Source organism: Fringilla coelebs, assembly GCF_963513975.1.
Source record: "Fringilla coelebs genome assembly, chromosome: 26".
Classification (NCBI taxonomy): domain Eukaryota; kingdom Metazoa; phylum Chordata; class Aves; order Passeriformes; family Fringillidae; genus Fringilla; species Fringilla coelebs.
In genome coordinates this window covers 926,726-951,431 of record NC_140052.1, presented here as the reverse complement: position 1 = coordinate 951,431, position 24,706 = coordinate 926,726, and the positions used below count along the sequence as shown (strand labels likewise).

General features: G+C 52.3%; 1 protein-coding gene across 1 annotated transcript; it reads right to left on the bottom strand.

Annotated features, from left to right (window-relative positions):
* Window positions 1–5,429: 5,429 nt before the first annotated feature.
* Window positions 5,430–22,867, bottom strand: LOC311163037 (tetraspanin-15-like; the record flags this gene model as incomplete). Its single annotated transcript, XM_084221722.1, has 9 exons — window positions 22,736–22,867; window positions 20,531–20,716; window positions 18,112–18,186; window positions 17,334–17,429; window positions 16,182–16,295; window positions 14,004–14,057; window positions 13,335–13,451; window positions 7,950–8,140; window positions 5,430–5,559 (listed from the first exon to the last, which is right to left on the bottom strand). The coding sequence occupies exons 1-9, from the start codon at window positions 22,814–22,816 to the stop codon at window positions 5,430–5,432; spliced, it is 1,044 nt and encodes a 347-aa protein (XP_084077848.1). The 5' UTR covers window positions 22,817–22,867.
* Between the last annotated feature and the right edge of the window lie 1,839 nt (window positions 22,868–24,706).

Here is a 24,706-nt window from a genome sequence, read left to right as displayed (position 1 = left end):
AAATAAAAGAAAAAGTTGGATTTGTTCTTAACCCTCTCCATCCTCGGGGGTTTTTCTGGCAGAACTTCCCAGTTTTGGTGGATTTGGGGAGAAATCCAAGCAAAAGGGGTGTTTGGAATGAAATCCTCTGTTTTCTGATTCAAGGAATGATCCAGGCTTGGAAAATGGGAATTTTGGGGCAAAATCCTCCTTTTCTCCAAGTTGGGAATAACTAAATTGGGTAATGCAGCACTTTAAAAATCAGGGGATGAAATTGCCATGGATAAATGGGGGAAAATGGGAATTCTGCCCCTGTTCCTGCACAGAGCATAGGAGCCCAGGCTCCAAAAGAAGAGGATGTCCCTTTAGGCTGAGCCTGCTTAAACCACTTAAGCCCCTCTAAGCCAAGCCCAAAGCCTGCCAAGGTCCAGCCCTGCCACCATTCCCATAAATCCCTTCTTGTGATTCTGAATATTCCCGGGAATTCTGGGGCTGGGCTCCGTGCCTGGAGGGTTTCAGGCTCCCTAAGCCTGGGCTTGTTCTCGGAAAAGGGATGAAACAGGTGAAATTCTGGTCAACCCCCCAGCCAACCCCAAATTTCCCAAATTCAATGAGTTAAACCACAAAAAAAAATCAGGATTTTGCTGGAAATCCCTGTCCTGGTGGAAAAAATGGGATTTGGGATTCTGTCCTTGATTTCAGGGACAGATTTCCTTCCTCAGCTTCCCCCAGGGCCTCATTTTGGGGTCTCGGGGCTGTGCCACCCCTGAAACCCCAAAAACCTGAAAGAAATCTCCCACATAAAGAGCTTTTTTTGCTTCTTTTCCTTATCCTGCCACATTTTAGGGAATAAATCCAACTGGCAGCTCTCAGTTTTGCTTCCCTCCCTCCTCAGGGTGGCCAAAATTCCTGGGATTTGTTCACCTGGAGAACAATTCCACGGCTGGGAGAGCTCCCAGCTCCTCCTGCTTTGGGGTTTTTTATTCCTGGGAATTCCACCCAGCACAGAAAATCCCAGGAAGCAGCAGGTGTTGGTTGGAGAGGGGAAAGTGACACAAATCCCAAAAAACACCCCAAAATCAGCTCCTTGGGTCGATCCAGATCTCCCTGAGCCAGGTTTTAGGATTCCCAGGGAATATTTAGGATCATTTCCAAGGGAAACAGGATAGGAATGATTTAAATCCCATTTATCCAAGGTGCAGCTGCCCCTTCATACCCCAACCCCGAGCCAGTGACAAAATCTTGCCTGGGGATCCTTTTCCAAACCAAAATTCCCACTAAATTGGGATCAAATTGGGAATTGAGGGAATGTGGCCCTGCTGGGGCTCTGCAGTCCAGCCAGGACTAAGCCTGGGTTTAGGTCCAGCCTTATCCAGGGGTTCTCCACAGCTTTTCCCTGCATTTTCCTGCTTCAGAACAGTCCCCACTGCCCCAAAACCCCAGAGAGAGCAGGCTGCACATCCCATGGGATGAATTTACTCAAAATCCCCAGCTCTGGGATATTTCTGACCCTTCCAAAATTTGACTTTTCCACCGAGGAGCAGCAGGAGCTCCCCCGATGATTTTTGGGACGAGCTTTGGATCTCTGCACTTTTAGAAGCCCCCAGGTTGCTTTTCCAAGGGAAAAATCCCAAACCAAACCCCACAGATCTTTTCCCCCTCCCACCACAGCGCTGGGAAATACAAACCCCAAACCCTACCTGGGGTTGGTTCCATTTCTTCCCCCATTTCTCCCCGCTTTAACCCCAAAGCTTCTGCGCGCGATCCCAAAACGCCGCCAAGGGCCGGAGTTTCTCCTTTCTCCTTTCTCCTTTATCCACTTCAGCTCGCTAAACTCCACGGCTTAGGGAGCAGATTACGGCACGAAAATCCTTCCCTGCTCGGCTCCCATGACGGGAAGTTACCAAAGCGCCGGGATGCGCTCGGGAAGGCGGCGGGAAGAGCCCCAAAGCCGCGGGTCGGGGCCGCTCCTGCCGGGCTCTCCCGGCCACCCCAAAATCCAGGGTTTGGTTTGCAGGGGGAAAAAAAAAGGACAGGGATAAGGGAGATTTGGGGGCGTTGAGGGTTTGGGGTTGGGTTTTTTTTTTGTGTAAAATGAGGGGTTTGGTTCAAGGCAACAAAGTGGGCTGGAGTTATCGGTGAGGGGAATTTGGGGGTGTGGGGAGGAGGGAAAAGGGGGAAAAGGAGGAAAAAAGGGAAAAGGAGGGAGAAAGGAGGGGGAAAAGGAGGGGGAAAAGGAGGGGGAAAAGGAGGGGGAAAAGGAGGGGGAAAAGGAGGGGGAAAAGGAGGAGAAAAGGGAAAAGGAGGGGGAAAGGAAGGAGAAAGAGGGAAAAGGAGAGGAAAGAGGGGAAAAGATGGGAGAAAAGGGAAAAGGAGGGAGAAAGGAAGGGAAATAGGGGAAAAGGAGGGGGAAAGAGGGGGAAAGGAGGGGGAAAGAGGGGGAATAGGGAAAAAGGAAGGAAAATTGGGGAAAAGGAGGGGACAAGGAGGGGAAAAAAGGGGAAAATGGGGGGAAAGGAGGGAAAAGGAAGAGACGTGCCCCTGCTCCCGCCTCCGCCGAGGGCGCGAAGGAGCTGCCAGCGAATTAAAAATCTCTTCCCGTGCAAAAAAAAACAGGAGAACTTCGGCTGGGCCTGAACCCGACTGCAAATTCCCAGCAGGGGAGTGAAAAAATCGCAGCCCATGGAAGGGCTCGGTGGCCTTGTGAAATGTTAATCCCCCCTAAGGAGATTTCCCCCCTAAGGAGCGGCAAAACCCGGCGGGAACACGGCGTGATTCCCCAAAGTTGTCTGGAACCCCAATCCTAGCGGGGAAACTCCATCCAAACCCCATTTCTGTGGGAAACACCTGTCAGGAACAAGGTGTGATTCCTGGAGCGCGTCTGGAACCCCAATTCCAGCAGGAAAACTCCATCCAAATCCCATTTCAATGGGAAAAACCCATTGGGAACGTGGTGAGATGTCCAAAACTTTTCTGGATCCCCAACCCTAGCAGGAAAACCTCTCCAAATCCCATTTCAATGGGAAAAAGCTGTCAGGAACAAGGTGTGAAAGTGGTGGAGAACCCCAACCCCATCAGAACAAGGTGTGATCCCCCAAAGCTTTGTCTGGAACCCCAACCCCAGCAGGAAAACTCCATCCAAATCCCATTTCAATGGGAAAAACCCATTGGGAACAAGGTGGGAAGGGGGTGGAGAACCCCAACCCCAGCATGAAAACTCCATCCAAATCCCATTTCAATGGGAAAAACCCATCGGGAACAAGGTGTGAAAGTGGTGGAGAACCCCAACCCCAGCAGGAAAACCTCTCCAAATCCCATTTCAATGGGAAAAACCCATCGGGAACAAGGTGTGAAGGTGGTGGAGAACCCCAACCCCATCAGAACAAGGTGTGATCCCCCAAAGCTTTGTCTGGAACCCCAACCCCAGCAGGAAAACTCCATCCAAATCCCATTTCAATGGGAAAAACCCATTGTGAACAAGGTGTGAAGGGGGTGGAGAACCCCAACCCCAGCATGAAAACTCCATCCAAATCCCATTTTAATGGGAAAAACCCATTGGGATGTCCAAAACTTTTCTGGAACCCAAATTCCAGCCAGGAAAACCTTTCCAAATCCCATTTCAGTGGGAAAGACCCATCAGGGACAAAGTGTGAAGGTGGTGGAGAACCCAAATCCAGCAGGAAAACCTCTCCAAATCCCATTTCAATGGGAAAAACCCATCGGGAACTAGGCATGAAGGTGGTGGAGAACCCCAACCCCAGCAGGAACAAGGTGTGATCCCCCAAGCTTTGTCTGGATCCCCAACCCCAGCAGAAACCCCCTCCAACCCCACCCCAACGGGACCAACAAACCCCGCACGGGCGCAGCAGAACCCGAGCGGATCCAACGCCGACCCCAAACCCCGCCTGGAGTTTGGGTGCTCCGGCACTCACTGGTCCTGCTGGCGTTGTCGTTGCCACTCTCGGGCCAGCCCTGGCCCTCGTCGGTGTCCGAGGGCTCGCGGGGCCCGAAGTGGCGCTCGCTGCCGCTGCGCTCACGGCTGGAGCCCGGCGAGCGCCGGCGGCGCCGCTTCCTGCGGAAACCGCGCGGCACCGGCACCCCGATGTAGATGGAGTGGTAGTCTGGGGATGGGGAGAGGAAGGGGTTAAAAAATCTGGGGGGGAAATGATGGGGTGGGGTGGTAAATGCAGTGAAAAATTTTTCTGGGAGAAAAATTCCTGGTGAGAATGGCAAGGATGGAGCGATAATTGCAGTAGGAAATTCAGTTTCAAGGGAGAAAAATTCCCGGTGGAAATGATCTACGTGGAGTGATAATTTCAGCAAAAAATTCGTTTTTCTGGGAGAAAAATTCCTAGGGAAAATGGTGTGGATAGAAAGAAAATTGGAATAAAAATACTCATTTTACTGGGAGAAAAATTCCTGGTGAAAATAAGGTGGAGCAATAATTGGAATGAAAAATTCCTGGTGAAAATAAGGTGGAGCAATAATTGGAATGAAAAATTCCTGGTGAAAATAAGGTGGAGCAATAATTGGAATGAAAAATTCCTGGTGAAAACAAGGTGGGTAGAAAGAAAATTAGAATAAAAAATTCATTTTTCTGGGAGGAAAAAAAAAATCCTGGTGAAAACTACCTAGATGGAGCAATAATGATAATAAAAATGTCACTTTTTAGGGAGAAAAATTCCAGGTGAAAATGATGTAGGTGGAAAAAAAATTGGGATAAAAAATTCAAAAAAATCTCCAGGACTTTGCTGGGATTTCTCTCCCCTCCCTCATCCTCAGATCTCCACTTTGGGACATTCCTGGGATTTCTCTCACCTTCCTCATCCTCGAACCTCCTCCGGGAGCCGCCGAGGCCGCGCTCGCTCATCCCATCCTCATCCTCCAGCATGGTGGGGCTGCTCAGGGAGCTGGGGGAGGATTGGGAGCGGGGTCTGAGCGGGATCTGGGATTTGGTGGGGCTGGGAGCGGAAGGAGCTCCCTGCTCTGGAATATTCCAGCAGGATTCCCTCCTGTGCCAGCCCTGCTCTCCTCTCCCCCCATTCCCCAAACTTCCCCAGGATCCCATCCCCATCCTCCAATTCCTGCTGCTCAGAGGGTCCAGGAGAACATTCCAGAGATTTCCTGGCACAGTTCCGGACAGGAATTTCCCAAAATTCCAGAGCCTGGCACAATTCCTGACACAATTTTCCCAGAATTCCAGAGCCCCCTGTTATTCTGGGATGACCCCACACATCCCAAAGGGATTTTCACCATCCCCGGTCCCACATTTCCCTGGAATTTCCCGGAATTCTGGGGTGACCCCACACATCCCAAAGGGATTTCCCAGCCCAAATTTTCCTTTCCCCACCCCTGATCCCACATTTCCTTTCCACTTCCAGCCGTTTCCCCTTTGATCCCGGTGGGGATCTGCCAGGACACCGATGATGAGTTAATTAACGGCTCCCTAATTAGCCGAGCTCCAGCGATTGCCTTTCACACTCGGCTGCCCGGGCGCGGCTGTTTCCATTCCTGGCGCGGTCGATGCTCCCAAAGTCACCCAGAGGGCGATCCCGGGCGGCATTCCCGCATTTTCCAGCTCTTTCGGGGAGAAAAACCCCAAATCTGGCCAAAAACCCCAAAAACCGGAATGGCCAGAGCTGCTGGGGCTGGCAGGGCAGGGATTCCTGACCCTTTTACCTGGGAAAATCCAGGTGACCCCAGTCCAAATTAAATCCAGTTTACCCCAGTCCAAATTAAATCCAGTTTACCCCAGTCCAAATTAAATCCAGTTTATCCCAGTCCAAATTAAATCCAGTTTACCCCAGTCCAAATTAAATCCAGTTTGTCCCAAACCAGCTCAAATCTGGTTTATCCCAATCCAGGTTAAATCCAGTTTATCCCAGTCCGACTCAAGTCTGGTTTACCCCAATCTAATTTAAATCCTGTTTATCCCAGTCCAGCTCAAATCCAGGTAATCCCAGTCCAGCTCCAGTCCCATCCTGGTTGAGATTTAAATTTGATTTTCAAGATTTGGGATTTTTTCCATCAATCTGACCTTTTTGGCAGGAATTGATTTCATTTAAGGGAAAACAAATTTAGAGTTTTTCCTCTGGAGGGAAAACCCAAACTGGGAATTTTAGGGATGACATCATCCATGAGCCTTGGCTTCCCAAAGACATTCTGGGGTGAACCCTGACAATTTTAGGAAGCTGGAAAAGCAGAAAAAGCAGGAAAATGCCCCCCCCCAGAATATTTTTACTCTAAAAATGACCTTTTAGAAGATGAAGGATCACAACCCCCAGGAAATCCCAGCAGGTTGAGGCTCCCAGATGATGGACTGGGGTACAAACCCTTCCAGCTGGGATAATTCTGGGATAAAATGGGATTTTTTGGGGAATCTGGGTGAGCTGGGAAGCACAGAGAAGCCCCGGGGTAAAGCCAGGCTTTGTTAGGCACGGTTAAATGGAAGCTCCTGATCGATTCTGGGCTCAGACAATCTGGGATTTTTCCCACATGGAGCTTTCCCCCCATCTAAATCCCTAAAACCCAACCTGGAGCAGGAATTAGAGCTGGAAAACCCAACTGGGATTCCACGGAAATCCGGGCAGGGAAAGCCAAGCCCAGCGCTGCCCCCGTTCCCGTGAAACCCCAAAAAGGAGATTTCCCCAAAAACCACATTTCCCTTTCCAAACTCACCTGGAGCTTCCCAAAGAGAGATTTAGGATTGGGTTGTGGGGTCAGGGAAATGCCAGGAGTCTGAGCTGCTCTCCCAGCGACCCCAGAGCGCCGGCCCCAATCCCGGGAAACCCCAAAAAGGAGAATTCCCCAAAAACCACATTTCCCCTTCCAAACTCACCTGGAGCTCCCCAAAGAGAGATCTGGGATGGGCTGTGGGGTCAGGGGAAGCTGGGACTGCCGGGAGCCAGAGCTGCTCTTCCCAACATGCCAGCGAGCCCGAGCGCCGGCCCCGATCCCGATCCCGATCCATCGACCGCGGCCGGGGCATGACGGGAGCTCCAGGGAGGGAGGGAGGGAGGGAGGGAGGGGGGAACCCAGGGCATGGGCCCCACACCGGGATGGGGTTTCCGTGTGGGATCGCTGGGATGTGGGAAATCCAGCCCGAGCTGTGGGGTTTGGGTTTGTGGGGCTGGGGGGATTTTTTTCTGTGGGTTTTGGGGGATTCGGGAGGGGAACTGCTCTGGTTTCTGTGGCTGGAGTTTAGGGAATGGCAGGGAGTTCCAGCTGTGGGATGATCCTAAAACCCCATCCATGGGATGATCCCAAATCCCCATCCATGGGATGATCCCAAACCCCCATTCATAGGATGATCCCAAATCCCCTCAGCGGGATGATCCCAAAGCCCCTGGAGAGCCGGGCTCAGCCCCCAGGGGATCCCCTCCAGACTGGGCAGGTTTAGGGTCAGGATCTCCCCTGGGTGGGTTTAGGGTCAGGATCTCCCCTGGGTGGGTTTAGGGTCAGGATCTCCCCTGGCTGGGTTTAGGGTCAGGATCTCCTCTGGGCAGGTTTAGGGTCAGGATCTCCCCTGGCTGGGTTTAGGGTCAGGATCTCCTGTGGGCAGGCTTAGGGTCAGGATCTGCCCTGGAATTGTTCCCAATTCCACATTTTCCCTTCCACCCCATCAATTCAGGGTTGGGAACCTCAGCCCTGCTCCCTGCAGCCTTTCATGGGAACATCAATAAATCCCATCCCATTTCTTCCTATTTTTCCCAAAGAAAATCCAGAACCTGAGAGGAATAAAAATCCCATTTTTTTACACTTTCCCCAACAGGAGCTGAGAATAAAAAAACTCCCAAATTTCCCCCAATTTTCCAAAAGAAAATCCAGGACCTGAGAGGAAAAATCCCATTTTTCCAACGTTCTGCTCCAGTCCGAGTCCGAGTCTGAGCGCTGCTCACACCTTGCGGAGGCAGGCGGCTCCTTCCTCCTCCTCCTCCTCCTCCTCCTCCTCCTCCTCCTCCTCCTCCCGCTCCTCCCGCTCCGTGGCGTTGTTCCCGTAGCCGCCCTCCCGGGGCAGGCACCAGCAGCAGCCGGCGCCGCGCAGATCCAGCGGGGCCGCGCCCGGGGCCGCGGGGCCGCGCCGGGAATCCACCGAGTCCCAGCGGGAACGGAGCTCGTCCAGCTGCTGCCAGTGCAGCCGGGCCATGGCCAGCCCCAGCACCTGGGGACACCCCAAAAGGGGTCAGGGATATCCCAAGGGGTCAGGGGATATCCTAAAAGGGGTCAGGGATATCCTAAAAGGGGTCAGGGATATCCTAAAAGGGGTCAGGGACACCCCAGAGGGGACAGGGACACCCCGAAAGGGACAGGGATATCCTAAAAGGGGTCAGGGACACCCCAAAAGGGGTCAGGGATATCCTAAAAGGATCAAGGACACCCCAAAGGGGACAGGGACACCCCAAAAGGGATAGGGAATATCCTAAAAGGGGTCAGGGATATCCTAAAAGGGGTCAGGGACACCCCAGAGGGGACAGGGACACTCCGAAAGGGACAGGGATATCCTAAAAGGGGTCAGGGACACCACAAAAGGGGTCAGGGATATCCTAAAAGGGGTCAGGGATATCCTAAAAGGGGTCAGGGACACCCCAAAAGGGGTCAGGGATATCCTAAAAGGATCAGGGACACCCCAAAGGGGACAGGGACACCCCAAAAGGGATAGGGAATATCCTAAAAGGGGTCAGGGATATCCTAAAAGGGGTCAGGGACACCCCAGAGGGGACAGGGACACCCCGAAAGGGACAGGGAATATCCTAAAAGGGGTCAGGGACAACCCAAAAGGGTCAGGGGCATCCCGAAGGGAAAGGGGACACCCCAAAGGATCAGGGATATCTTAATAGGGGTCAGAGATATCCTAAAAGGGGTCAGGGACACACCCAAAAGGGTCAGAGAGACTCCAAAAGGGGTCAGGGAGACCCCAAAGGGTCAGGGACACCCCAGAAGACATCAGGGACACCCCAAAAGACATCAGGGATACCCCAAAGGAGACAGGGATATCCTAAAAGGGAAGATGAACACCCCAAAAGGGTCAGGGAGACCCTAAAAGGGGTCAGGGACATCCCAAAGGCATCGGGGACATTCTAAAAGAGTCAGGGAAAGCCCAAAAGGGGTCAGGAACACTCCAAAAGGGGTCAGGGATATCCTAAAAAGGGACAGGGACAGCCCAAAGGGGACAGGATATCCCAAAAGGGGACAGGGACAATTCCCAATCCCAATATTTCTCCCCCAAATCCCATCTATCCCTGCACATGGAATCCAGGATGGGTTGTACAGAACCCACAAAATGGTTAAAATGTCGATTTTTCCTTCCTAAATCCACCTGGAAGTGGATCCCAAAGGGATTTCCGTGGATCCCAAACCCAGGGAAAGCAGGAAATCCGATGCCTGGAATGTTCTCCCAGCCCTGAGCCCATCCTCAGCCAGCTCCTGCCCCATTCCCACTTTCCCAGGATCCCTGGGGACGGGGCTGATCCCAATCCTGCAGGGCTTTCCCAGCTCCAAGAATTTGGGCTTGGAAAAAGGGAAAATCTGGGAATCTTTGGGAATCTCCTGTTATCCCACAGCCTGGGACGAGGCTGCTTCATCCTGGATTTTTGGGAAGGGCTCCAGAATTCCAGGAACTGCTGGGAGAGCCGGGGACACCGCAGGGATGATGGGATAATAATGGGATAAAAATGGGATAATGAATAATGGGATAATGAATAATGGGATAATGAATAATGGGATGGTGCCAATCCCCACCCAGAGCAAATCCTTGGGAGTTTGGGGTTGCAATCACATTTCCATGGATGTCGAGCTGCAGCCTCGTTCCCATTGTTGAACTGTCATCAGTCCCCATGAAAATCCCAATCCCAATCCCCTGGAGCTGGAAAAGCCCTTTGAAATGTGGGATTTGGGGCAAATCTGTCATTTTTGCCTTGCAGAAGGATTTGTGTGTGAAACAGAGCCGGGTCTGGGGCAGGGATGGCTCCTGCTCCTCCTGCTGAGGAATCCCAGAAAAAATGGGAATTCTGGAAGGGAACGAAAGCATCCAATGGGGATCCCAAATCCCAGAGAAAATGGGGAATTGTGGAAGAGAATAAAACCATCCAAAGGCCTCAATCAGGATCCTGAATCCCAGAGAAAATGGGGAATTTTGGAAGGGAATAAAACCATCCAAACGCCTCAATCAGGATCCCGAATGTCACAGAAAATGGGAAATAAAGGAGAATTAAACCATCCAAACTCCTCAATGGGGATCCCAAATCCCAGAGAAAATGGGGAATAAAAGGGAATAAAGCCATCCAAGAACCCAAATCCCAGAGAAAACAAAGACTCAAAGGGAATAAAACCATCCAAAGGGTTCAGTCCGGATCCTGGATCCTAGAGAAAATGGGGAATAAACCCATCCAAGATCCCAAATCCCAGAGAAAATGGGGAATTGAAGGGAATAAAACCATGCAAGATCCCAAATCCCAGAGAAAACAAAGAATAAAAGGGAATAAACCCATCCAAAGGTTTCAGTCAGGATCCCAAATCCCAGAGAAAATGGGGAATTGAAGGGAATAAACCCATCCAAGATCCCAAAGCCCAGAGAAAATGGGGAATAAACCCATCCAAAGGGTTCAGTCAGGATCCCAAATCCCAGAGAAAATGGGGAACAAAGGGAAGGAGCCCCTGCAGGCCCCTCAGGCTGAGTCACGGCCCCGTTCCCTGCCCAAAGCCCCTGGGCCGGAGCTGTCAGGAATTACGGATGGATCCAATTTCGGCTCCGCGGTTACGGCACCGCCGAGCTCGGGGAGCCGTGGGGGAGAACGGGAACGCAACGGGGCAGGGCTGAGGCTGGGAAAAGGAAAAAATGGAATTTTTTTTTCTGGGATTGGGATGCAGGAATTGTTGGCTTTGGAATTAGGGAAGTGCTCGCTCTTCCTGGGTGGAATTCCACCCTTCCCAAGCTTTTTGCTGTGGGATTTGAGTGCCCAGGGGGTGCAAATCCATGGAAAAGCTGCTCCTGCAGGGAGTAAATAAATCCCAGGAGCTTTGGGAATCCATACAAAATCCATCAATCCCAGGAGCTTTGGGAATCCATACAAAAATCCATCAATCCCAGGAGCTTTGGGAATCCATAAAACTTCCAGTGGGAATCTGGGAGTTCCATGGAATGGGACAGTCCCCAAGCATTCCGTGGTTCCTCTAAACCCGACTCCTGTGCAGGATTTCCAGGCTCAGCTCCATCCCAAAGCCCAGCTTAGCTCGTGGGGTGTCTGTTGGTTCCTTTGGATCAGTTTTCCACTGGGAATTGGGGCTGGAATGGCCCCAAATCCTCCTGGGAAGCCATGGACAGATCCTCTCCTCCTCTTCCTCTGGGAAAGGGGATCAGGAATGAAGGAAAAGGCTCAAATTTCCATTTTTACCCCATTTCCAATGGTAAAAGGAAGTTTTCCCTTAGGGATGGGCTGGGCCTGACTCCAGCAAGGAAAATTCCCTGCAAAAATCCCTTTTCCATGGAAATTTGGGAACACTCCCCAGGTCTGGCTGGATCCTGCTCACCTGGAATGTTGAAAAATTCCCGATTTTCCCAGATTTAACAAAGCCCAAAGTGGGGCTTTTCCCCCTCCTTTTTTGGCTTTCCATTCCCTAAATTGGGATTTATGGAGAGTTCAGATGGAAAAATCCCCTTCGCTCCCTTCTCCCAGCCCGACAGCGCTCAGAGAACCCCCAGAGCTGCGGAGGAGAAGGAACAAATCCCAAATTAATCTTCCAAGGAAACGCTGAACGTTCTCCATCGCTGTCAGCGGGAGATGGAAGCGCCCGGCCGGAGGAAAATTCCGCGTTTTTCACGGAACGGCCTCGTCCATCTCCGGGACTGACGCTCCGGGGAGGGAACGGCCGCCCCCAGCCCGAGATGGATGGGACAGAGGGAGAAATCATTCTCAGGGATGGATGGAGCCCTGGGCAGGGACCTTCCAGGATCCTCTCGTCTTCCTGCTGCGTGGGGGTGGGGAAAAAATCCCGGCTTTAAGGGAAAACCAAATTGCAGAGGTTTGGCTGCTGCTGCTTCTGTTTTACTGCAGAGGCTGAGAGGGGCAGGGAATGAGCCCAGGGCTGGGAGAGCTGGGAATGTTCCCTGGAGAAGGATCCACGGAGAGCTGGGAATGTTCCCCTGGAGAAGGGAAGGATCCAGAGAGAGCTGGGAATGTTCCCCTGGAGAAGGGAAGGATCCAGAGAGAGATTCCAGCACATTCCAGGGCCTGAAGGGGCTCCAGGAGAGCTGGGGAGGGACTGGGGACAGGGGATGGAGGGACAGGACACAGGGAATGGCTCCCACTGGGAAAGGGGAGATTTGATGGGATTTTGGGAAGGAATGAGGGTGGAGAGGGGCTGGGATGGAATTCCCAGAGCAGCTGGGGCTGCTCCTGGATCCCTGGCAGTGCCCAAGGCCAGGCTGGAGCAGCCTGGGACAGTGGGATGGGATCCTGAAGCTCTTTCCCAACCCAAACCATTCCAGAATTTTCTGGAATAACCTCCATTAAAAAATCCCTGGAAAGGCACAGGAAGGAAGGAGCTGGAGCTGCAATCCCTGAAAGCTGCAGGAAGAGCAAGGCTGGAATTTCTGAGGCTCATTGCCAGCCCGAGCACGTCCCCAGCCCCCGGCTGGAGGCAGGGGAGGACACGGAGGCGGCAGGAGAAGGATGGATGAGCTGGAAAGCCGGGATGAAACACAGCCAGCCCCAGGCCAGGCAGGATTTTGGGATGAGAAATCCTTGGGAGTGACAGGGAAGGTGGGGGACAGAGGGAACAGAGCGGGGTGGGAACACAGGAATGGGGAAAGAGAATTCCAGGGATGGATGGAGGCAGAGTTTGTGCCTGGCTCCGAGCGGAGGGGAAGTGAACACAACCTCTCCCACGGCATTGGGGATTTCTCCTTGAAAAAGGCCAGGATGCTCCTGGATTTGGGGGATCCTGGATTCCCACAAGACCCAGCAGCATTCCAGGGATCTGTCCCCAGCATTCCCAATTAACAGCACCACTCCAGCTCCAGCAGCATTCCAGGGATTTGTCCCCAGCATTCCCCATTAAGGCACCACTCCAGCTCCATCAAAGCTGGAATCCCGTGGATTTCTCCCCATTAGCATTCCCAATTAGCAGTGCCATTAGCATTCCCAATTAGCAGCAAGCTGTTAATGGATGAGGCCATGGGATGACTTTCCCTGCCCCACCACAAATCCCAGACGGAAATGGGATCCCAAAGGATTTTTCCCATCCTCCAGCAGGGGAAAGGAGCCCTCGGTGCTGAGAGCCCCAAAACTGCGGGGTCACCCCTGATCCCGGGGGCTCATTCCAGCTGGGAATTGCAGCTGGGAATTTGGGAATGGTACCTGAGGCAGCAGCAGGGAGCAGACGATGGCCAGGGTGGTCTGGAAGTTGTCCTTGAGCCAGAGCCCCACGGCGTGGATGCAGCCCCGCACGTGGATGGTGCCCAGCAGCTCCAGGCGCTGCGGAGCAGAGAGAGGATCCCAAATTCCCGGGAATTTTGGGACTTTTCCGCGGCTTTCCCCCCTCAGGTTGGGGTTTTTGGACCCAAATTGCCGCCCCAGGGGAGGGATTTTTGTTCTTGTGCTTCCAAAGGAAGTTTTGGAGCTGAGATGGGACTAAATCCCAATTTTGGGGCCCTGCGAGAGATCCTGGAGCACCAAATTCCCTCAGATGGGGCCTGTCCGAGCTGGAAACTCCTGTGAGGAATTCCCACATTTCTGCAGGGAACTCTGCAGGAAATTCCCACATTTCTGCAGGGAATTCCCACATTTCTGCACGTGGGGGATCCCCGAGGGGACCCTGGGCTGACCCCGGATCCTTCTCCCGCTGGGAAGGGTTGAGGCCATTCCCAGGTGAGAATCCCAGGGCACCAAAAGTGCCCCGAAATTCCCGGGAAAAGCCCCAGAGCCGGGCTGGGAGCAGCTGGGGAAGCGGAATTCCCGCAGGGAGTGTTTGATTTTTGGGACTGGGGGGAAAAGGGAGCAGAGAATTCCCAAAAATTCCAAGGTTACCTCCTTGTCCAGGGCGCGGTACCCGCACAGGGTGTTCACCACTCCGCCGGGAGCCTGCGGGAACGGGCACGGGCACGGTTATCCCGGGATAGGGAGGGGTTTATCCCGGGATAGGGGAGGGGTTTATCCCGGGAGAACAGCAGAAATCCAAAGGGATTTATCCCGGGAGAACAGGAGAAATCCAAAGGGGATCAGGAATTCTGGAGGGGCCCAGCATGGGACAGCCCTGGGAATTTGGGGTGACCCTGGCACTGAGGGGTCTTCAGGGCAAATCCCAACCCAAACCATTCCAGGATTCCGGGGCCAGCCTGGGAGAGCTGGGAATGTTCCCCTGGAGAAGGGAAGTTCCAGGGAGAGCTTCCAGAACGTTCCAGGGCCTGAAGGGGCTCCAGGAGAGCTGGAGAGGATTTGGGATCAGGGATGGATGGACAGGACACAGGGAATGGCTTCAAAGTGGGAAACCGAGATGGGATTTTGGGATGGAATGAGGGTGGGGAGGGCTGGGCTGGAATTCCCAGAGGAGCTGGGGAGTGTCCAAGGCCAGGCTGGAGCCACCTGGGACAGTGGGAATTGTCCCCAGAGCTGGCCCTACATGGGATTCAAGGCCAGGAAATTCCCAAGGGATTTGGCTCTCCCTGTTCTTTTCCTGGAATTCTGGGGCTGGTTCCTTAAGGAACGAGGCCAAATCCATCCCAAGGTTTTGGTGCTTCCCAGGAGCCTTTGGGAAGGCCTCACTTCCCAAAAACCCTCAGAGCCACAGGCAGGGCTTTTCCCTCTTGGAAGAACCACGGAAATTCCATGGATTCATGCAGATTCCATGGATTTTCCTCCAGACCCAGCTCAGGGAATGCTGCAGTGGTTTGGGTGGGGAGGGGCCGTGAATCCCATCCCACATCGGGGACAACATCCCAAGATCCCAGGCTGCTCTGAGGCCACTTCCAACAATCCCAAAAAAAGTTCCCCAAATTCCCCCCCTCTGGATTCAGGGGATTTTTCCCTTTAACCTGCTCAGGTTTTATTTTTACCAAATCGTCCCAAAAAAACCACAGGAGCGTAAAAACCCCCAAAAAAAGCTCCCTGCAGGAACCCCTGATTCCATCTCCAGGAGCCTCAGGATCCTTAATCAAGGCCTTGATTAGAGAGGAGCTCAAATCTGTATCTCATTTGCATATCAGGCTAATTAAACCCCTTCACATTTCCCTCTTTTTCCATTAAAAACAATGAGGGATTGATGAGGAATTCTCCTCGCTCCCAAACTTTCCCGGCCTCGCAGGATCATCCTGAGGTTTCATCCTGGGATGGAATCCTGCAGGAGCAGGGCTGGATGAAACAAATTTTTAGCAAAATTTTGTTCCACAAAATACTGGAGGGGATTTTCCTGGAATTTTGGGATTTTTCCTAGGAATTCTGAGAATTTTTTTCCCCTGGAATTTTGGGATTTCCCCCAGGAATTCTGGGATCCCCTGCTCACCCCTCTTACCAGCAGGGATTTCCCAGGAATTTTTGGGATTTTTTTCCCTGGAAATATGAGAATTTTTTCTCTGTGATTCTGGTTTTTTTTTTTCCCTGGAATTTGGGGATTTCCCCCAGGAATTTTGGGATTTTTTTTTTTCCCTGAAATTCTGGGATTTTTTTCCCTGGGATCCTGGGACCCACTGCTCACCCCTCGGACGCAGCAGGAGTGGGGCAGAAGGGATTTCTCAGGAATTTCCTCCAGGAATTTTGGGATATTTTTCCCTGGAATTTTGGGATTTTTTTTCCATGGAATTTTGGGATTTTTTTCGCTGGAATTCTGGGATATTTTGCCTGGGATTCTGGGATATTTTCCCTGGGATTCTGGGATTTATTTCCCCTGGGATCCTGGGACCCACACTCACCCCTCAGACACAGCAGGAGCGGGGCAGAAGGGAGTGAGGGCATTTCCCAGGAATTTGGGGATTTTTTTCCCAGGAATTTGGGGATATTTTTCCCAGGAATTTGGGGATATTTTTCCCAGGAATTCCAGGATATTCCCCTGGGATCCTGGGACCCACACTCACCCCTCGGACGCAGCAGGAGTGGGGCGGAGGGGAATGAGGGGATTTCCCAAGAATTTGGGGATATTTTTCCCTGGAATTTGGGGATTTTTGCCCCTGGAATTCCAGGATATTCCCCTGGGATCCTGGGACCCACACTCACCCCTCGGACGCAGCAGGAGTGGGGCACCCCGCAGGCCAGGGCCCCGCTGCCGTTGCACCGGTGGTACTGGTTCACCTCCCAGTCCCGGAACTCGTCCCCTCCACAGCAGGAAAACTGCAGGAAAAACACAGGGAAGAGCTGGGAAACCCCAAAATTCCAGGGGAATCTGGGGGGGAAATCCCTCCCTGGGAGGGCGGGGATGGAATTCCCAGGGAATTCTGGATCCTTTGGAAGTGTCCAAGGCCAGGCTGGAACACCCTGGGATGGGGAAAGGGAATTTTAGGCTCCCATCCATCCCAAAATTCCAATCCCATTCCCTCCATCTCCACTTCCCAATTTTCCCCTGTTCCCAGGGAAGCTGAAGGGTAAAAAAAAAAGGGAATTTTTCCCATTTCTCCCCATCTTCGAGGGATTTGGGTGTGGCTCAGATCCATCCCCACTTCCATGCTTTAATTCCAGGTGACAAATCTATTTTTTCCCGAGGCAGGGATGGATCTGGGGGCTCTCAGCCATCCCACACAATCCCCACCAGCCCCTCAGGGATTTCTCTTCCTGTCAGGATAAATTGGGATCAAATCCTGCAGCTACAAAGGGAAAAAATTCAAATTAAAAAATCTCTTTTTTTCCTGCAGCGAAGATAAAAAAAATTCCAATCAAAGTCACTCCGAGTCCTCCACGGAATAAAAATGAGTCTGGTCTGGATTTTTCCCATTTTTTAAGCACCAAACTCATCCAGGAGCAGATTTTGGGAGAGGTTTTTCCCTCTGCTCCCCTTTTCCAAGGAAAAGCAGGAAAAACTCTTGGGGTGCTCCTGCGCTGCTCCATTCCAGGCACAGATTTCAGGATTTTCCTGGATTCCCAGAGTTCCCTCCTCAAGTTTTGGGATTTTCATTTTTCACAAATCCCAGGATAATTCCCAAAAAATCCCCCTGGGCTGAGCTCAGGGAGGCAAAACCCAAAAAAATCTCAAAGCAGGCGAAGATATCCAAGAAAAACAAGGCAGGGATGGGAATAAAAATGGAAAATCCAGGGAAAACCCTGAAAATCCAGGGAAAAAGCCTGAAAATCCAGGGAAAAAGCCTGAAAATCCAGGGAAAATGGGGCATGGGATTGAACATTCCTTGGGAAACCTCCCCCTTTCCCCATCCCAACCTTTTCCTGCACAAAATCCAGGATATTTTTGAAGTCCAGGTCGTCGTAGTAGTGCCGGATTCCCTCCTGGATGTTGGAGTGGAAAACCTCGTTCATCTGGGATGGAGAAACCCAAAAGTTGGGAAAATCCATGGAAAACAGCACAAAATCCCACGTTTTTCACACTGGAGGAGGGATTTACCCCATCCCAGGGTGATTTTTTTGGGATAAAATCCACAATTTTGGAGCTGTCTGGATCCGTTCCCGCCACATCCAAACCAAGGAATTTTTCTCCTCCTGATTTTTCCTGTTGCTCATTTGCATATCAATGAAGCTGATTTGCATATCAAAATTAATTCTCAGTCGTGGCTGATTTCACCTGAAATCCAATTAATTCTGGCATTGGGGGTTTGATGAAGATCCGTTGTTCCAGAGAGGGATTTGTGCTTCCCTCTTTATTTGGGGTTTAATTCACTTTTAATATCATCCCAATTAATTAAAATTTATTTTAAATTAATTTAACTTTAAAACTCTCGCTGCATCCCAGAGTTCCATCCCAAGGAGTTGCAATTCCAGTTTTGGGAATGACAATTCCATGGTCAAGGATAAAATAATTCAATTTTTTGGGAGTGACCATCCTGTTTTTGGGAATAACCATCGAATTTTTGGGATGACCATTCTGGTTTTGGGAATGACCATCCTGTTTTTGGGAATGACCATTCTGGTTTTGGGGATAACCATCCCATTTTTGGGAACACCGATGGAATTCCCGGGAATGCCGGCTGTGTCCCTGTCCCACCTTGCTCTCGAAGATGATCTCCACGAGGATCAGCAGCAGCTCCGTCAGGAAGATCAGCAGCAGCACCCAGAAGAACTGCAAGGAGGAGATGGATGGAGGAGATGGAAGAAGGATCTGGATGGTCCCGGATCCGACCCCGACAGTGAAACCCAGGAAATGAGGAATTCACCACCGAAATTCCGGTTTTTCCTGGAATTCTGGCAGAAATTCCACCTTGGTGGCCATGTCCCAGCGTGTCACCATGCCAGAGAAGGGATTGGGAAGGATTAGGAAAGATTGGGAAGGGAGATAGGGAAGGATCAGGAAAGATTGGGAAGGAATCAGGAAGGAGCAGGAAGTGACTGGGAAAGAATCGGGAAGGGAACGGGAAATGTTAGGAAGGATTGGGAAGGAGATTGGGAAGGAGCCTCAGGGTCTCCCCCAGCACAAAGCTCCAAACAAATTCTGGATTTCTCGGAGAAACTTCCCGAGGAAATCTTCCTCCGGCCCTGGATGCTGAGTCAGGAAGAGCCGCTCAATTCCGATTCAATTAACGCGGCCGCTAACGAGCTCATCAATCCCAATTCCCGCAGCAGCCTCGGGAATTGATGGATCCCTCTGGGAGCTGCTCCTTCCCTCCCTTAACGATCTCTGAGGTTTTGTTCCTCCTTAATTATTCCCAAATCCGGACATTCCAGCCCCAAGACACCAAATCTGAGTGGTTTCACTCGCATCCCTCTGCAGCAAATTCAGGTTTTATTCCTCTCCCTCCAGAGAAATTTGGGGTTAATTCCTCCCCCCCAGAGCCCAAATCCCATGGGTTGGGGTTGGGGTTTCCAGGCCATCGATCCCGGGGATTTGGGGCCGTCGGGACCGGCGCGTTCCCGGCGGATCAACGGGAGCGGAGCGGCTGCGGAGGCGGGAGATGGATGGAGCTGTCAGCTCCAACCACCGGCACAAATCAGCCAAATTCCAGCGGGAATTGCACGGCCCCGGGGAGAAACCAGCCTGGCTCCTGTGGAACACCAACCCCAGATCCCTGGAACCCAAATCCAGGTTTAAACACCAGACCCAGATCCTTGGAACCCAAATCCAGGTTTAAACACCAGTCCCAGATCCATTTAAACACAAATCCAGGTTTAAACACCACCCCAGATCTTTTTAGACACAAATTCTGATCCTTTTTAAACATGGACCTGGATCCTTTTAAATCCAATCCCAGATCGTTTTAAATCTAATCCCAGATCCTTTAAAACACAAATCCTGGATCCTTTAAAACACAAATCTGGATCCTTTAAAACACAATTTCCCCATTTTTCCAAAAAAAACCCAAAAGCTGCAGCTGCCAGGCCAAGCTCAGCTCCAAGAGCTCCTCCAGGGCCTCTCTCCCTGATTGCTTTTGTTCTGGGAATTCTCCTGGAAGGGACAATTCCCCATCCCACAAGGGCTCTGATTGCTCCTTCCTGTCCTCAGCAATTCCTGGCTTTTCACCGCCCCATTCCCACAAATCCGGGCTGGGTGCGCTGCTCCTGGGAGTTCGATTTTCTTGGGAATTCACTGGTCCTGGGAATTCGCATCCCGGGATGGACCTCGGGAGGGAAAATACCGTGGAATTCCCTCCTTGGGATCCCCAAACCATGGAGGTGACTCCAAATCCATGGAATTCCCAAACCATGGAGATGACTCGGAACCCATGGAATTCCCGAACCATGGAGATGACCCCAGACCCATGGAATTCCATGGAGATAACCCCGGACCCATGGAGGTGACCCCGGATCCATGGAGGTGACCCCAGGATCCATGGAATTCCATGGAGATGACCCCAGACCCATGGAGGTGACCCCAAATCCATGGAATTCCATGGAGACAACCCAAATCCATGGAATTCCATGGAGACGACCCCAGACCCATGGAGGTGACCCCGGACCCATGGAGATTACCCCAGGATCCATGGAATTCCATGGAGATGACCCCGGACCCATGGAGGTGACCCTGGGATCCATGGAGATGACTCCAAATCCATGGAGATGACCCTGGGATCCATGGAATTCCATGGAGATGATCCCAGATCCATGAAAGTGACCCCAGATCCATGGAGGTGACCCCAGATCCATGGAATTCCATCGAGACAACCCAAATCCATGGAATTCCACAGAGACGACCCCAGATCCATGGAGGTGACCCCGGATCCATGGAATTCCACGGAGACGACCCCAGACCCATGGAATTCCATGGAGATGACCCCGGGATCCATGGAGGTGACCCCAGACCCATGGAGGTGACCCCAGACCCATGGAATTCCATGGAGGTGACCCCAGACCCATGGAATTCCATGGAGATGACCCCAGACGCATGGAGGTGACCCCGGATCCATGGAATTCCATGGAGATGACCCCAGACCCATGGAATTCCACGGAGATGACCCCGGATCCCCCCTCACCGTGCGGAGCAGGGCGCGGTTGTCGCGGAGGCTGCCGACCATGCCCACGAAGGACACCAGGAAGACGCAGGATCCCAGCAGGAGCAGCAGCACGGCCGGCGCCAGGAAGATCCCCTCCAGCGTGCGGTGCCGCTGCCGCTCCGCCTCGGCGTACGCCCCCACGGCCAGGAGCAGCAGCCCCAGCAGCTGCAGGGGATTCACGGCAATTACTCCGGGGTTTGGGGCATTTCAGGGGGTTTTGGGGTTTTCAGGGTTTTTGGGGTTTTCGGGGTTTTCAGGGTTTTTAGGGGTTTGGGGATTTCCAGGGTTTTTGGGGTTTTCAGATCCATGGAACTCCCTCCCCCCAGGATCCCCTAATCACAGAGATCCATGGAATGGATCTTCAGATCCATGGAATTCCTCAAGACCTCCCAGACCTGGTTTGGACTCTGAATCCATGGAATTCCCTGCCCCGGGATCCCCAACCATGGAGGTGACCATGGATCCATGGGATTCTCTCCAAGGGACCCCCAAACATGGAGGTGACTCCAGATCCATGGAATTCCTCAAGACCTCCCAACCTGGTTTGGACTCTGAATTCATGGAATTCCCTCCAGCATCCCCAGACTGTGGAGACTATTTCAGATCCATGGAATTCCCTCCTCAGCATCCCCAACCATGGAGGTGACTCTGGATCCATGGAATTCTCTCCAAGGGATCCCCAAACCATGGAGGTGACTCCAAATCCATGGAATTCCCTCATTAAAACCTCCCAGACCTGGTTTGGACACCAAATCCATGGAATTCCCTCCCCAAACCATGTAGGTGACTCCAAATCCACGGAATTTAGGATTTTTGGGGTTTTCAGGATTTTCAGGGTCAGTTGAAACATCAGCTCTCTGTTTTGTGGGAAAATAATTGTCCAGGAATTAACTGGGCTGCGATTATGCAAATGAGGCCGGAATTAGGTCAGGCTGAAAGGCTCTGGATTCCCTGGAGCAGAATTCCTGCCTGGGAACATCCCGGGGATGGAGGTGGGAGGGGTTAAACTGCCCAAAGTGGGGATTTTTTGGGGTTGTTTTCCCATTTTTTGAATCAATCCGAGCCTCTCGCTGGTGGATTCTCCATGGAGCTCTCCCAAAATTCCCCCAAAAATCTGGGAATTGTCCCAGGGCTCATCCACAATTCCCAGAGTGGAATTGGGAGGAAAATCCCACAATTCCTTCAGCACCCCAAAAACCTCTGGGAAACCCCAAAGTGGGCGGGACAGGCTCCTTGGGAGCCCAAATGTTGGGATTTGCCCCGGATTTGTTTGGAATATTGAACAAATCCCACCCAAAACTCCACCCTGAGCCAGAAACATGGGAGAAATCCAGAATTTTTGGGGTTTCTGGGAATGTCACAGAGCTCTGGCCCCTCAGAGCTTTCCCACCTGAGAGAGCTTGGAAAATCTGGGAGATAATCCCAAAAAAGCCCAAATTTTGGTGATTTTTGGCGTTGGCCGAGCTCATTCACGGGTCAAAAATCAAAACTGAAATTAAAACCATTTCCGGGCACCTGCAGAGGAATTTCTGCACCCACACCTGAAAAATCAGCCCCACCCCGGGGTTATTTAACCCTGGGGAAGAAATATTTGGAAATAAAGTCAGAATTACCCAAAGTAAACCCCAAAAAGAGACCCCACAGCGGGTGGAATTCCCGGTTTTCCCCTCCCCTCCTCCTGCAGGTGTTTGCAGCTCCCAGGTACGGGGAAATCCCGCCCCGAGCAGAGTCCAGGGCTTCAAAACCGCCTAAAAAATTCATTTATTTGGGATTTTTTCCAACAAAAACGTGACTGAAACCCCCTCAATGTCTGCAGGGGGCACCTGGGGGGGTGAAAAAAATTGGATTTTCCTGGTTTTTTCTGCTCCAAACGGGACTCGCGGCCACAAAGGAATCACAGGGGAGGATGAGGTTGGAAAAAAACCGCAAATCCGCGGGTTCACCCCAAAATCGCCACGTTTGGAGCCCAAAATTGCCCTAAATTACCCAGTTTGGAGCCGGCCCCGGGGGTTTGGAGGCGCCGCGGGTTTTCCTGAAGGATTCGGGGTTTGGGAAGGGGAAATTGGGACGCGGAAAAGCGAAAGGGGCTGGAAAAAGCAATTCCGGTTGGGAAAAACCGGGAAAAACGCGGGGAAAATGAGGGGAATGGGGAGGAAAATGGGGAAAAAATGGGGAAGAACGTACCGAGAAGAGCGTGGCGTAGGCGGAGAGCGCGAATTTGATGCCGTAGTAATAAAAATGGGACTCGCGGCAGGTCCGGGCCATGCCCGGCTCTTCCCGGCTGCAATTCCTGCGGGGAATTGGAACCCCCGGCTCTTCCCGGCTCCTTCCCGGCTGCAATTCCTGCGGGCAATTTGAACTTGGGGCCGATTTCCGCCCGCAGGGGCCGAGCGCGGCCGCGTTAACCCTTTAACAGCTCCGCGCTGCGGAGAAAGGAGCGGCTGTGGCAAGGGATTTTTCCAGCAGTGATTTTTCCAGCAGGGATAATCCCCGGGAGCACCTGAGGAATCACCTGCGCTCCAGGAGCCACGCAGGGATCTGGAATTGCTTTGGGTTCTCACGGATTTTCAGCTTTTCATTCCCTGGGATTTTGATTTTTTTGGATTCCCTCAGATTTTGATCCTTTTCAGCCCCTTGGATTTTGATTTTTTTTTTTTTTTTATTTAGATCCATCCCAAATTTCTTTTATTATTTTGCCATCTTCACTTTAAACAACCCAGAGTGAAAACTTCACTTCCCAAAGTCTGGAAAATTCTTTCCCAGAGAGCCAAGCCCGGTGGGACTGCGGGGTTTGGCGGGAATTTGGGAGACCCCAATCGAGGGGAGACCCAATTAAGAGAGACCCCAATTAAAGGGGAGATCCAAAACAGGGAGGCCCTGATCAAAGGGGAACCCCAATTAAGGGGAGCCCCTGATCAAAGGGACCAATTCCCAGTTCCAGGGGTTTGGGAGGAGGCAGAACCTGGAGCTGCTCCTGGTGTTCCTCAATCCCAGATTTTGGGATCCAACCCTGGGCTGGAGGAGCCGGAACCTCCCAGGATGGGAAATTCCCGAGAGGATGAGGATGGATTTTCCTCTGGGATTTGGGGGTTCGGGGTCCCCTTGCTCGGGAAGGAGCCACATCCTTGTCCAGGATGTGATTCCCACCTTGGAATTCCAGTTTTTTCCAGGAATTTTGGGCTCTCTCCTTCTTCACAAATCCCAAAGCTCTTTGGGAACACCCTAAGCACATCCCGGCTCCCATTCCTGGATCCCATTCGCACATTCCCAGTCCCCATTCCTGCATTCCCAGGTTTTTAGGGAATGCTGCCCTCGAGCAGGGATGGAGCGGGAGGAGCGCCCGGCCCCGGCCCGGCCCCCTCTGGATCCCTCTGGGAACACCGAGAATTTATCAATTCCCCCCTGGAATAAACCCCGGGATCGCTCTGGGAGCAAGGAATTCCAGCGGCTCCTCCCCACGCGCAGCTCCCGGCCCGAATTCCTGCGGGATTTACCTGGGAGCGGCTCCTCTGCCCAAAAATCCGGTTTTTGGGATCACCCCCGGCCACACCGGAGCGGCTTCCACGCGAGGAAAAGCGGCGGCGCATCCCGAGGGAGGAGCAGAATTCCCGAGGGGAAAGCGGGGGGCGCTCCTGGCAGAATTCCCAGCAGCATTCCTGGCAGAATTCCCGGCTGGAGCAGCAGGGCCGGGATGGATCTGGCAGCAGCGGAGTTCAAATCCCTGGATACGAACCCGGGCTGCGGGAAGGGATCTGAGATTAATTAAATTAATTAGGGAGAAGAGGGAATGTCATGGAGAGGGAATTTCAGGGACAGGGATTTTCCAGCCCTTTTTTAGGGGGGCTGAAAAGGTTCGGGATAAATAAAGATAAAACCGATCAATAATCGATAAAATCATCCATAAAACCCCGGAGCTTCGCCGTTACCGGGATCTCTCCATTTCCGCTGATTTTAGAGTCGGGCCACAAAAGTGCCCGGGGGGATTTGGGGAGAAGAAGGTGGGAGAGGGGATGGAGGGAGGGAAATTTGGGATGGGGGTGCCTGGAACGGCGGAGGAGCCGCTGACGGCGGAGCTCGGAACGGGGGGGACAACGGGAGGGGACAAAGAGGGACCGAGGCACCGGGGGAGGGGACAGGGGACCGGGAGAGGGGACA